The following is a 13,297-nucleotide window of genomic DNA, read 5'->3' as shown; positions in this document are numbered from 1 at the left end:
GCGGCCCGCGCCCGGGCTCTGGGAGTGGCCCTTCGCTCAGCACCGAAGCTTCCTCTGCTCGCCCTCGCCTGCAGACGCGTCTTTGATGCTCTTTTTCCACCGCTTCAGTTCTCTTTAATGTCTTCCCTTCGCCGCCGAGCCGAGTGGAGCCGGGCGGCCCGCCAGCTGCCAGGCGGGCTCTGCCTTGTCGCTCAGGCTGTGAGACCCACGCGCCCAGCCACCCGTGTCAGCCGTTTCCGCTCCCGCTCGTCACCGTCGGACACAAGAGCACGGGCCAGGAAACCGGCAGCCGCCTCCAGACCCCGGCGTCCCTGGGGACCCCAGGACCACGTGCTGGGGGGGGCCGGGCAAGGGGGGCTGCGTGACAGGTTGAGCCTCCAGGACTGGGTGTCCTCGGGACACTGCATGGAGGAAGAGCCGGGGGCCGCTGTGGAAGGACGCTGGACCCCGCCTGGCCTGCGGCCCCTGAGGCTGGGCCGGCGGCCTCAGGGCCGGGCAAACCAAGGCCACCCCGGGGCCAGGGAGACCCCAGTCTGGAGTCTGGGACACAGGACTGGAGGAGAGGGGTCTCACGTGGGCTCGTACAGACCCTCAGCTGCCCCAGAGTGGTGGCCTTGCAGCCCCCGGGTGGGGTGAGCCCTCGGCCGTGGAAGAGCCCCCTGCCCTCTGCCCCTGCCCCCTGAGCCTGCCCCCTGCCCTCTGCCCCTGCCCCTACCTCCTGCCCTTGCTCCTAGCCCCTGCCCCTTACCCCTGCCTCTGCCCTCTGCCCCCTGCCCTCTGCCCCCTTCCCCTGCCCCCTGCCCCCTGCTCCCTGTCCCTGCCCCAGCCCCTTCCCCCCTACCCCTGCCCTCTGTCCTTCCCCCCTGCTCCCTGCCCCCTGCCCCCCTCAGCAGTGGCAGGGGATGTGGATTCCACCCCTCAAGCACAGGCAAGGTGGGCTGACGCCACCCTTCATTGTAGACAAGGGGTGGGGGGGGGCGGTGCCTGAGCCCAGACGGCCTGCCCTCCCAAGGGCAGGAGGGGGGAGGACACAGGGCCCTGCAGCCTCACCAGCCTCAGCGGAAGGGCGAAGAAGCAACAACAAATAAAGGGACAAAAACTGCTGCTGGACAGACCCCACGGCGGGGGAGCGGCGGCTGGCCTTCCCTCCTCCTTCGGCCTCTCTCTCTCCCTCCATTTCTGGGTCTCTGTGGCTCCTGCGTCTCTACCCTCTTACTTCTATCTTCTATCTCTCCCCCCATCTCCCTCTCCCACCCCCCCACCCCCATCTCTGTCTCTCTGTCTCCCTCTGTACCCTTCTCTCTCTCAGGCTCCCCTCCAATCTCCACCCACGTGGAGGAGGAGGAAGAGGGGGCAGGGCTGGGGCTGGGGCGGGTCCCTCGTCCTAACACGGGACAGTTTCCTTTCCGCTGACACTCTACCAGAGCCGTGGAGGAAGAGATTACGGAGGCAGCGGCTGCCGCTCCAGGCATGGGGACCCCACGGGCGCCCTGGCCTCTTGTCTGGGCCGTGCTGCAGCTGGGCTGGTGGCCAGGATGGCTCTTAGGTACGTGGTCGGGGGAAGACTTCCCACCCATGCTCCCTGGCAGGTGGGGAGGGGGCTGGGGGGGTGGGGGGCCAGGGCCCGGAGGCCCAGCTCTGCCCCTGGCAGGGCGCTGTGTGGCTTTGGGCAGGGGAAGGGGCCTCTCTGGGCTCCAGTTTCCTGCCTGCCCACCTCACCTGGTGTCCAATCCAATCCTCGCCGATAAGCAGGCAGGAACCTCCCAGCTCCTCCTCAGAGTCCCGTGGGACAGGCCGGACGCTCTCTGAAGGATGATGGGTCCTCAGCCCAGATGCTAATGTTCTCCTGGGGATGGGACCAGCCTCCCAGGGGGAGGACTGTCTCTGCAAGGCTCCAGGCTGGACGGCCCGGAGACACTTCTCTAATTATATCCGAGGTGCGGCCATTCAGGTGAAGACTTCTCACCTCTCCAGCCCACCTGCCACGGGCCTGGGGCCTCTAGACAAGACTCTTGGGTGTGCAGGGGTGGGCACGGCTGGGGGGGGCATCTGCGGCAGGATCTGGCAAGGAGGCCCTGGCCCCTAGCCCCCTCTCGGCGGGTGTCTGTCGGGCAGGCCCTGGGGGCCCCCAGTCAGCGTCTGCTGGTCAGGGAGAGGGGCCTGGCTGCCCTTGTCCTCCAGGGAAGGTGGATCCCTGGGAGGAGCCCAGAGTCTTTTCTCTGGACCTCGCTGGGCTCAGAGGTGTGACGGCCCCTGAGCGTCCCCCCCCCCCGCCCCCGCCCCGACCCTGGGGCTGCCCGTCCCGGAGTGTTGATGCCCCTCCAGGGCCTCCAGGCAGCAACCACCCTGCATTTCCTCCTCAGGCTGGCCTGGCCCTCAGGTTCAAGGGAGGGAATTCAGAACAGAGGTCGGTTGTCCAAGGGCCTGTGGCCAAAAGGTGCCCCATGGGGGTCCTTGCGTGGGAGCCCGGGGAACAGGGGCCGAGGGGCAGATGTCATCTGAGCATAGTCAGGCCACGACTCAGCCCTGGTGGCCGGCTACCCACCAGGACCCCTTCCCAAAGCAGGGGAAGATAAGAACGTGGCTGGGTGTGCCTCCGTTTCCCCACCTCAGCACGGAGCGCTCACGCTGCTGACATCACAGGCCGGGTGGTCCTCCGGCTTTTCCATCGGCCTCCGGCACTGCTGGCTGTGGGACATCTGGTTCCACGTCATCTCCTTCCCTTCCTGATTTATTCTCTGTATTTATTATTTTGGTCGTTTCCATGGGTGTCCCCCACAGATCCTCATCTACACGTTTTTTGTTTTGCATTTTATGAAATATCCCAAACCCAAGAGTTGGCCGAGCCCTATGCTAGCGAACAACAATGGTAAGGGTACTTACAGGCTTTGAAACAGGCAGGCTTGAGTTCAGCATCGCTGACAAGGCACCTGCCGCTGGGGACAGGGATGCCTGCCTTATGCTGAGAATGGAATCAGATCGTTAATGAAAACTGTCCGGCACAACCCGTGATAATGTCCTTTGAAGCCAGATTTCGCTTATGTATCTTTTCTGCTTTATAATTTTGAGAAATGCCTGAAACCTACAGCAAAGTCACAAAAGCAGGCAGCGGACCCCCTCCCCAGAGTGGCCAGCTCGCAACCCTGGCACATTTGCTTCCGTGTTAATTTGCCGGGTGAGCCATAACGAAATACCGACCCCTGGGGGCTGCGGGTCCGAGAGTAGGTGTGGGCCGGGCTGGCCCCCTCCGAAGCGGAGGGGGCATCCGTTCCAGGCTCCCCCGGCTTCTGCCGTTTGCTGGCAGTCCTTGGGGTTTCTTAGCTTGTGGGTACATCACCCCATCCCCGCTCCAGCTTCACACGGAGCTCTCGTATGTTTGCGTCCAAATTTCCCCCTTCTTACAAGGACACCAGTCATGTCGGATGAGGGACCCACAGGCTCCAGCTTATCTTAATTAATTACACGTACAATGACCCTATTTCCAAATAAGGTCACGTTCTGCAGTGCTGAGGATGAGGCCTTCAACACATGCACCAGGGGTCACAGCTCAGCCCACAGCGCTTTCCGAGATGTCAGACTTCTCTGCTAACACTCCAGAGGCTTCCTCCCGGGACGGTAGCCTTGACCCACAGCCCGGATGCTCCCGCACCCCAGGGCGCCCCAGGCTGGGTTATCCGGCCCTGATGGGAGCCCAGCCGAGGACCCCCTGCTTCACTCAGATGTCTCTGTCTTCGGCTCCTTCCAACTGGGGGCCCCAGCTCTCTCTGCCACCGCCAGCCCTGCCCTTCTCTGTGTGTGCGTGTGGTGTTTGTTTTTTTAAATCAAATCTCAATTTTATTTTGGATATGGAAAGCCTTAGGATCGGGAATACAGAATTAGGAATATTTTTACTGAGGTACGACTGACCACAACGTAGTAATTTCAGGTGCACAATGAAATGATTCGCGATGTGTATATACTGTAAAACGACGACCCCGGTAAGGCCACCAACATCTGTCACCACACAGTCACAAAACGCGTCTCCTGTAGTGAGAACTTTCAGTCCACTCCGTAGCGCTTCCACTGACTGTCGTCCCCGTCACCGTGCTGCGCATCCCCGCGCCGTGACTCTCGCATTTCGTAGCTGCAAGTTTATGCGCTTTGACACCCCCCCCCCAACTTGCCAGCACCTCCCTCCCCATCTCGGTAGCCACCAGTCTGTCCCCTACGTCCGTGAGCTCGGGTCGTGTTTTACTTTGCTTTTTGTTCTTAGATTCCACGTGGAAATGAGATCCTACGGTGTTTGTCTTTCTCCGACCAACTTACTTCACTTAGCGCAATGCTCTCCGGCTCCGTCCATGTGGTCACAAATGGCGGGGTTTCGTTCTTTTTTTTTTTTTTTTTTTTTTAATCGCTGAGCAACATTCCGTTGTGTCACAGCACCCCTGCCTTATCCATCGTCTGTCGGCTGCTTCCATACTTTGGCTGTTGGTACAATGCTGCTGTAAACGTAGAGCTGCGCATATCTTTTCAAATTAGTCTTTCTGTTCTCTGCGGATAAGTATAAGCAGAGGAATTGCCGGGTCGTAGGGTAGTTCTGTTGTTGGTTTCTTGAGGAGCCTCCACGATGTTCTCCAGAGCGGCTGCCCCAGTTTGCAATCCCACCAGCCGCGCACGAGGCTGCCCTTTCTCCACGTCCTCGCCGGCACCTGTTTCTTGGGTGAAAGAAACGTCAGCCACTCTGACCGGTGTGGGGGGAGGGGTCTCACCGTGGTTTGGATTTGTATCTCCCTGACGATGAGAGATGTGGACTATCTTTCCGTGTGTCTGTGGCCCTCTGTGTGTCTTCTTTGGAAAAGTGTCTGTTCAGGTCCTCTGCCCATTTTTAATTGGATTGTTTGGGCGTTTTGCTAGCGATTTACATGAGTTTTTACGTCTTTTGGATATTATCAGATGTGTGATTTGCAAACACTTTCTCCCATCCCGTAGGTGGCCTTTCCACTGTGTTGATGGTTTTCTTTGCTGTGCAGACGCTTTTTACTTGGACGAGGCCCCATGTGTTTGTTCTCACTTTTGCTGACGGCAGAAAGGGTCCAAGCCAGGGGCGCAGGCACGCACCCCCGGGTGTGTCTGACACCTGTTTGTGGGTGATCACAGGCGTGCTGGGGCCCTTCGGGGACCCCACGGCAAGGAGGCCAAGGCACCCTGTTTCCATCCTGATGAGTAAGAGACCCGTGGGGGTGGCTGGAGCCCCGACAGCCCATTGCGTGACCCTTCTGACTCCACAGACAGGGTTTGCCTAAATCCAGCGCCAGCTGGGGGTGAAACGTGTGGCCCGTGGGCCACGCCGCTCTCTGTGGGAGCCTGACACACAGCCTGTCCTGCGACACTGGGCCCCACCGTGAGGTCTCGGGGTCCCACCCTGCCAGGCGGGCACACTGTTCTCTCCTGAGCCCACTCCCCAAACATCTCATTATCAAATATAAATAGACCACATTTCAGTGTTTAAGCCCAAACAATATAAGACTCACAGATGTTGGTACCGTAGGGACAAAGTGGACTCCCATCCTCTGTCCTCAAAAGTGAGTTCCACTATCGACCCTTCTCTGGGAAGGAGTTTGGGCTGACTCCCAGGCTCCATCTGGCCGTCGCCCCTGCTCCCGGAGAGCAGAGAGCCGAGGGCCCACCTAGCCCTCTATCTCCCCCATGAGGTCTCAGCCCCGTGCTCCCTCTGGCCCACTCCCCCCTGGTGCTCCCAGGCTCCTATTCCAGGGAGCCCATCTTTCTCCATCCGGAGAGGCCCCTGAGCACCCGGCTGGGATCCCCCCTACGGCCCTGCACCCCGGCCAAACAACCAGCGCCCTCGACGGTCACACACCCTGTGACTTGAGGGAGGTGGGTGCTCCCTGGTCAGAGCTGCTCTGGAGCCTGCGACGGGCCTGCCCCCTCCCGCCTTCCCCACAGGAACACTACCCCCTCGACCTGTCTCGGGCCAGGCGTAAGCTGCCGCTGTATCCGGCCCCTGCCCCTAAGCGTGCTGTGAGGACACGGGCGGGTGGGAAGGGAACGGGCCCGGCCGTGGGAGTGTGTCCCGGGAAGGAGTCTGAGGAGAAGCGGCGAGGCCGTATGGCGCCCAGAGGAAGTGGGACCTGGGCAGGTCCGGGAGGCTGCCGTGTAGACGCCTAGGCAGAGAGGCTGGGCCAGGGTGGATGGGGCTCCGGACAGCCCAGAGTCCCCTCCACACCAAGTTCAGACTCCCTGGGAGGCCCACAAGGAGCCGACGAACAGAGAAGTGACCCAAATGGTTGCAAATTCATGTCAGACGCGGGGCAGTGAGGGTCTGAACCAGAGTCCTCGAGGGGCCCTTGTGGGGGGTGGGGGGCTTGCGGGAGTGGGCAGTCCACGCACCACATGGACCAGAGGGAGCCCGGAGGCACGGGGCTGGGCGGGCCCCACGGATCACACGGCCTCGGTGCCAGACTTCGCCCTGCTGGCACTGTTCCTCCCTCGACGAGTTCCGTGAGTGGACGCGCGCTTCTCGGACAGATGCGTAAGAACGGCTGCCGGTGCCGCCAGGGTCAGCGGTCCTGCTGTCCCGTGCTGGTCGTGTGCGCCTGGGACGCATGGTTAAAATAGGAGACAGGCTTACTGTGGGCGCCCCTGGTGCTGTGTCACCCCCGGGAAAGCCGGGCTGGGGTCCGTGAGCAGATGGCCGGCTCCACAAGGCAGTGGGCCTCCCGCCTGCACCAGCCACACCCCCCCCAGTCCCGGCCTGGCCCCCTCCAGGCCTTCTGGCCTCCTCCTGGCCAGGGGGATGGGCCCTCTGCGGGGCCGCAGAGATGCACGGACAGCCACCCCCCCCCCACGGGGGCCAGGGGACCCCAGGCTGGGTGGCCTCCTGGCCCTGACACCCAGGGGGTGCCCACCCTCATGGCCACGTGACAGCCCTGTCCCTCCATCAGTGGCCAAGGGAGACACCAGGGAGGCAAGAAGTAGAAGGTCCAGACTGGTTGGGCCAGCCTCTCTAAGCTTCCGGGCTCCCAGTGTAAAGGGGGGTGGGGGGCGCCCCGCGTGCTCCCCCGAGCAGGGCCAGCGACGCACAAGGGTGCTGCGGGCGTGTCAGGGCCCACCCTGCTCCTGCCACCTCTGTGATCTCGCCCCACGTGAGGGGCCCAGTGGGGACGTACAGGAAGAGCTCTTGTTACCCGCGCCCCGACGGGGCTCGCCGGGCCCTGGCACCGGCCCCTTCTTCCCTGGGGCCACGGTCACTCGGCCAGCAGGACACCGTGACCAGCCTCAGGCACCCTGTCCCCAGAGGCAGAGGGACTCCAGCTGAAGGGCTGTGGCCCCGTGTGTGAGGAACCTCGCCCGGCACACGCTGTTGCCGGAGCGGAGGCCTCGCCAGGCAAGAAAAGCTCAGAGGGGCAGCCACACGGCCTCACCTCAGGACTGACGTCCCCGGTCCCCGAGCATTTGGGGAGTAGAGGGGTGGGGGACGTGCTGGGAGGGCCAGGAAACGACCCCACTGGGCCACGTCTCACGTCTGGATGCTCCCAGGGGAGCAGCGCGGCAGGGGCCGGGAGGGGCCGGGAGGGCTGCAGGGGCAGGGGGCCGGGGCAGGGGGCGGCAGGGCCGGAGCTGGGTCCCGGCTTAGCAGCCTGTGGCCAGCCGCCTCCTCCCTCCAAGCCTTGGTTTCCCCGTGTGTAACTCAGGTCGTGGTGCAGCCTCCCCGTGTGAGCCGACCACAGTGAAGGGGGGGCCCAGCACGTGTGGGTTTGGCCGTGACTCTCTGGAACCCTGGGAGCCTGTGACCCGTCCCCGTGTCGCCTTGACCCCGTATGGGTGCTGCTGGCGAGATGCCTGGGCCTCCATGGAGGGGCTTCTCCCAGGCCGCGGTGAGCATGCGAGGGCGTGTACACTCACGCGGGCGCTTGTGGACGTGTGGGAGCACGAGTGCATGTGTGCGCGCGGGCCTGGGCGTGCCCGGCGTGGCGGCGTCGCTGGGCCAGAGCCCTGGCCGTCGGGTGTTCTTGCGAGGCCTCGTTTTGTGGAGAGCGGGCCAGGGCCCAGGACTGTCAGGGGCCTCCATTTCTGTCCATATCAGGGGGCAACGGCCCGGCTGGCCTCCGAGCTCCCGTCCCCAGGGTCGTGGTGGAAGACACGGAGGGACCCACGCTGACCCCACCCAGCTCTGAGCTTGTCCTGAGACGGGCCAAAGGCTGGACCCTGAGCCTCCTGGGGGCTGGGCTTTCCGTGGGAGGCCCCCACCGGCCCCTCCCAGCCTCTCGGACACCCACCCCTCCACCCTCAGTATACACGGGACCCGGCCAGGCCCCCGATGAGCCAGAGGCCCAGGACGGTGGAGCCAGAAACGTGGGGGGGTCAGGCCCCCGGACACTAGCAACCCGGAGTCAGCAAGGGAGGGGTGACGGACTAACCACCACGGTCCAGGGAGAAAAGGGGGGACCTGGGGCCTCGGGTCTCGGTGGGCTCAAAGGACAAAAGTCCCACCACAGAGCTGCCCGGGGAGAGCGCCATGGCCTCTAGAGAGGGCCGGGAGAAGCCGCCAGGGGCTCCGCAGAGGGGGCTCCGGTGCGGGCTGGGGTGTGCAAAGGCCAGGAGAGCAGGAGGGTCCGGGCGGGCTGCCCGCGTGCCTCCTTCCTCACCAGCCGGTCCTCTCCCCACGCCTCAGACTCCCCCTACAGGCCCTGGAGCCCCCTCACCTTCTCCCCGGCCCAGCTCACGGTGGTCGAGGGGGAGAACGCCACCTTCGTCTGCCACCTGCCCGACGTACCCGAGAGCTTCGTGCTCAACTGGTACCGCGTGAGTCCCCGCAACCAGACGGACAAGCTGGCCGCCTTCCAGGAGAACCACACCGAGCCCGGCAAGGACAGGCGCTTCCGCGTCACGCGGCTGCCCAGCGGGCAGGACTTCCACACGACCATCCTCGCCGCCCAGCTCAACGACAGCGGCATCTACCTCTGCGGGGCCATCTACCTGCCCCCCAACACGCAGATCTACGAGAGCCCACGAGCGGAGCTCACTGTGAAAGGTGCACGGCCCGGCGGCCGGGGCAGGGGGCGCGGCAGGGACCCCCCAGGCTGCACTTCCGACACACGGGGTGACTGAAGCACCCCCACACCCGCTGCCCCTTAAGGGAAGGCAGGGCCTCAGCGGGGGCGGCAGGTGGCACTTGTCAGGGTAGGGAAAGCTTGGAAGCTCAACAACGGAGGTGCCGCCTGGAAGAGGCTGGTCGGTGCAGACCTAGAAGCCACGCCCCTCGGGACTCGGAGAGGGCAGGGGAGGATGCTGGGTCCCCTCCCTGGGTCCCCCCTCCCTGGGTCCCCTCCCTGGGTCCCCCCTCCCTGGGTCCCCTCCCTGGGTCCTCCCTCCCTGGGTCCCCCCTCCCTGGGTCTCCTCCCTGGGTTCCCCCTTCCTGAGTCCCTTCCCTGGGTCCCCCCGCTGTCCCCCCCATGTCTCCTCCCTGGGTCCCCCCTCCCTGGGTCCCCTCCCTGGGTATGCCCCCGTGTACCCTCTCTGGGTCCCCCCTCTTTGGGTCCCCTCCCTGGGTCCCCTCCCTGGGCCCCCCCTCCCTGGGTCCCCCTTTCCTGAGTCCCCTCCCTGGGTCCCTCCCAGTGTCCCTCCCATGTATCCTCCCTGGGTCCCCCTGTGTACCCTCTCGGGGTCCCCCCTCCCTGGGTCCCCCCTCCCTGGGTCCCCTCCCTGGGTACCTTCCCCGTGTACCCTCTCTGGGTCCCCTCCCTGGGTCCCCTCCCTGGGTCCTCCCTGGGTCCCCCCTCCCTGGGTTTCCTCCCTGGGTTCCCCCTTCCTGAGTCCCTTCCCTGGGTCCCCCCGCTGTCCCCCCCATGTCTCCTCCCTGGGTCCCCCCTCCCTGGGTCCCCCCTCCCTGGGTCCCCTCCCTGGGTACCTTCCCCGTGTACTCTCTCTGGGTCCCCTCCCTGGGTCCCCCCATGTCCCCCCCATGTCCCCTCCCTGGGTCCCCCCTCCCTGGGTACCCTCCCTGGGTACCCTCCCTGTGTACCCTCTCTGGGTCCCCCCTCTCTGGGTGCCCTCCCTGGGTCCCCCCATGTCCCCCCCATGTCCCCTCCCTGGGTCCCCCCCTCTCTGGGTCCCCTCCCTGGGTCTCCTCCCTGGGTCCCCCCTCCCTGGGTCCCCCCTTCCTGAGTCCCCTCCCTGGGTCCCCCCCATGTCCCCCCCATGTCCCCTCCCTGGGTCCCCCCTCCCTGGGTCCCCCCCCCATGCCCCCTCTCTGGCTCCCCTTAGTGAGTCTCTGTCCTTCTGCCCCTCCAGAGAGAGTCCTGGAGCCCCCCACAGAGAGTCCCAGCCCCCCACCCAGACTCACAGGCCAGGGCCAGGGGCTGGTCGTGGGCGTCACAAGCGTGCTGGTGGGTGTCCTGCTGTTGCTGCTGCTGACCTGGGTGCTGGCTGCGGCCTTCCCCAGGGCCACTCGAGGTAACATCGTGCCAAACCCTACTGCCGTTCCCCGCAGACAGAGCTCAAGGCATAACCCACAGCCTCGCCCGCCAGGGATCCCAACCCTCCCCCCCCCACCGCCTCCCCCCAGCACCCTCGCAGCGAGGACCCCTCAAGGAGGGGCTGGGCCTGGAGCAGGCCTCCCAAGTTCCGGGGCCCCCTCTCCCTAACACCTGTTTTAAGGAGGGATGGGGGGTAGGCAGCTGCCAAAGTGAGGAGAAGCCCCCCAACAGACTGAACCACCTACTCTGACTGCACCAAGGCCACCCCCAAACCTCAGGCCACACCTCAGCCCATAGGGCACAGTGAAAGTCATTCTAACAGCCGCTGGGCTCTGCTATTGACCACAACCACCAGGGTGGTATGAGGCCCCCAGCTCCCCGCCAGGTGCACCTACCCTGGCCTCCCGGCGTCATGAAGACGACTGGTCACTCTGACGATGGGTGCATGTCCCTGGGGCTGGAGGGAGGTGCCGAAGTTGATTCTCCTGGAGCCACTGAGAGGGGACCCAGCCAGGAGTCAGCTCTTCCCCAGGCTCCAGGTCATGGTATCCTGGGACAGGCACCCGGGGAGACATGTGGCCAGAGAATAGGAGGTTCCACAGGGTCCTGGACAAGACTTCCAAGATCTCCCCGCTGAGTGGGTCAGGGAGGGCAGCTGAGGTCAGGGAAGGCGGCTGGGGTTAGGGAGGACAGTGGGGTCAGGGAGGACGGCTGGGGTCGAGAAGGAGGATGGCTGGGGTCAGGGAGGGCAGCTGGGGTCAGGGAAGGAAGCTAGGGTCAGGAAAGAGGGTAGCAGGGGTCAGGGAGGATGGCTGGGGTCAGGGAAGGAGGCTGGGGTCAGAGAGGACGGCTGAGGTCAGGAGGGAGGGCGGCTGGGGTCAGGGAGGACAGTGGGGTCAGGGAGGACGGCTGGGGTCAGGGAGGACGGCTGGGGTCAGGGAGGGCAGATGGAGTCAGGGAGGGCGGCTGGGGTCAGGGAGGGCGGCTGGGGTCTGGGAGGGCAGCCAGTCTCCCCGGGGCAGCAGTACTCAATCTCAGCCAGTCTCCAGTGGGAGTTCACTTCTCCAACGATTTTCCTCCTAATATTTTCGAGAATGTGCTATGTGCTCTGTGTGCTGGCCACTGGTGGACACGTGGCAGTGCTGTGTGGCATCAGTTGGAGAGAGACTTGCTACACTGATTCACTGTGACCACCCGCCGCCACCCCCACCCGCCCCCCGCCACCGTGTGCTGCACCAACCCGGGGATGGTGGGTGGGTCTGGTGGGCTCCTCTCTCGGCCAGGGTTTGCAGCCCGAGACAGTAGGCGCCCGCGGCAGGACCCAAGCCGGGGGTCCTAGGTGGTCGCCAGCCTGGACAACCCGCGGTCCGTCGGACTTTTGGTTGACAAGCAGGGACTCAGGGTCACCACGTGGGGGGCGGGGTCAGCCAGACGGCTGGGCGGGGGGTGGGGGGGGGAGGACACTCGGCCACCTCGGGTGGAAGGCGTGGTGCCCTCCCAAGCCCCCGGGGGCGGGGACCCCTGCCACAACCCCCACCCCGAGGACCGCCGGGTCTCCTGGGCTCACTCCGGACGCTTCTTCACAGGTGCCTGCGCCTGCGGGAGCAAGGACGAGCCTCTGGTGAGTTCCCTTCCCTTGGCGCCCTGGCACCAGAGCCCGCACCGTGCTGGGGGAGGGCCGGGGCCGCTGCAGGGCTCAGCAGGGCTGGGAACCCGCCAGGGAGTCTGAGCGCGGGGACACCGGGCCCCAGGAAGGGTCACGGAGCGCGGGCCCTGCCTGGCTTCGCTCCGGCTTGGCGTCTGCACGTGCGCCGGTGCGCGCCCGCGTGTCTGCCGCGGGACCGCCGACGCCAGCCCTCTCCCTGCAGAAGGAGGGCCCCTCTGCGGCACCCGTGTTCACCGTGGACTACGGAGAGCTGGATTTTCAGTGGCGAGAGAAGACGCCCGAGCCCCCCGCCCCCTGCGCCCCCGAACAGACCGAGTATGCCACGATCGTCTTCCCCAGCAGGCCGGGCTCCCCGGGGCCCCTGCCTCTGAGGCCCGAGGACGGACCCTGCCCTTGGCCCCTCTGACCGGCTTCCTCGGCTGGCCTGTGTCCTTCAGAGCCTCCGCCAGGAGCCCGGGCGGACCCTTCCCAGGAGGAGCGTGCCGGGGGGAGGCTGTGGGGACTGCCAGCTTGGCTCTCCTCTCGCCGCTCACGTGACCCGGGGGTAGGAGGTGTCCCCGTCCCGTGTGACCGTGTGGCGGTGGGGAGGGGACTCGGGGCCTGAGCCGGCCCATCGCTCCCCAGATCTGCTGCTCTGCACCTCCACACACGCCTCCCTGCGGGGGATGGTCTGGCGCTGTGGCTCTCCCTGACCCACCAATGCCTCCCAGGGGAGCTCCAGGACATGGGCGCACAGGGTCCCTGGTTGGGGACTGTGCCGGTGAAGTGCCCCCACGGCCAAGAGATGCAGCACACGGGTGGAGGGGCACACGCACGGGGTCCGGGACCTCGTGCCCCTCCAGGCCTGGAAAAGAGCTCCTGGTGTGGGGAAGGGCAGGCCGTCTGCGGGCCACCCTCATGCACAGCCCAGCCCACCAAGCAGCCTGGGGGCAGGGGGGCAACAAGGGGAACGGGCCCCAGCTGGGGAGTCGCCCTCCCCTCGGTGCCCACGCATGGTGCTATTTATGGGGGCCTCCGCCCGGCACCCCCCGGGCCCACTGTCACGGCAGGGGGGCAGTGGTACCCAGGCGTCAGGGGCTGTCTTAGGTTCCACACACACCTCAGAGCCCCTCACCCTGTTCTATTATATTATAATTAAATACTGACGAAAACTCTA

At 65.2% G+C, this 13,297-nt stretch overlaps 1 protein-coding gene across 1 annotated transcript; it reads left to right on the top strand.

Moving 5' to 3' along the window:
- Positions 1 to 1,430: 1,430 nt before the first annotated feature.
- On the top strand, positions 1,431 to 13,283 carry PDCD1 (programmed cell death 1). Its single transcript, XM_042997828.1, has 5 exons — positions 1,431 to 1,546; positions 8,672 to 9,031; positions 10,291 to 10,452; positions 12,062 to 12,096; positions 12,344 to 13,283. The coding sequence occupies exons 1-5, from the start codon at positions 1,471 to 1,473 to the stop codon at positions 12,545 to 12,547; spliced, it is 837 nt and encodes a 278-aa protein (XP_042853762.1). The 5' UTR covers positions 1,431 to 1,470; the 3' UTR covers positions 12,548 to 13,283.
- Positions 13,284 to 13,297: the final 14 nt, after the last annotated feature.

This window comes from Panthera tigris, chromosome C1 (genome assembly GCF_018350195.1).
Source record: "Panthera tigris isolate Pti1 chromosome C1, P.tigris_Pti1_mat1.1, whole genome shotgun sequence".
Taxonomy (NCBI): Eukaryota; Metazoa; Chordata; class Mammalia; order Carnivora; family Felidae; genus Panthera; species Panthera tigris.
This window is presented reverse-complemented; position numbering and strand designations above follow the sequence as displayed.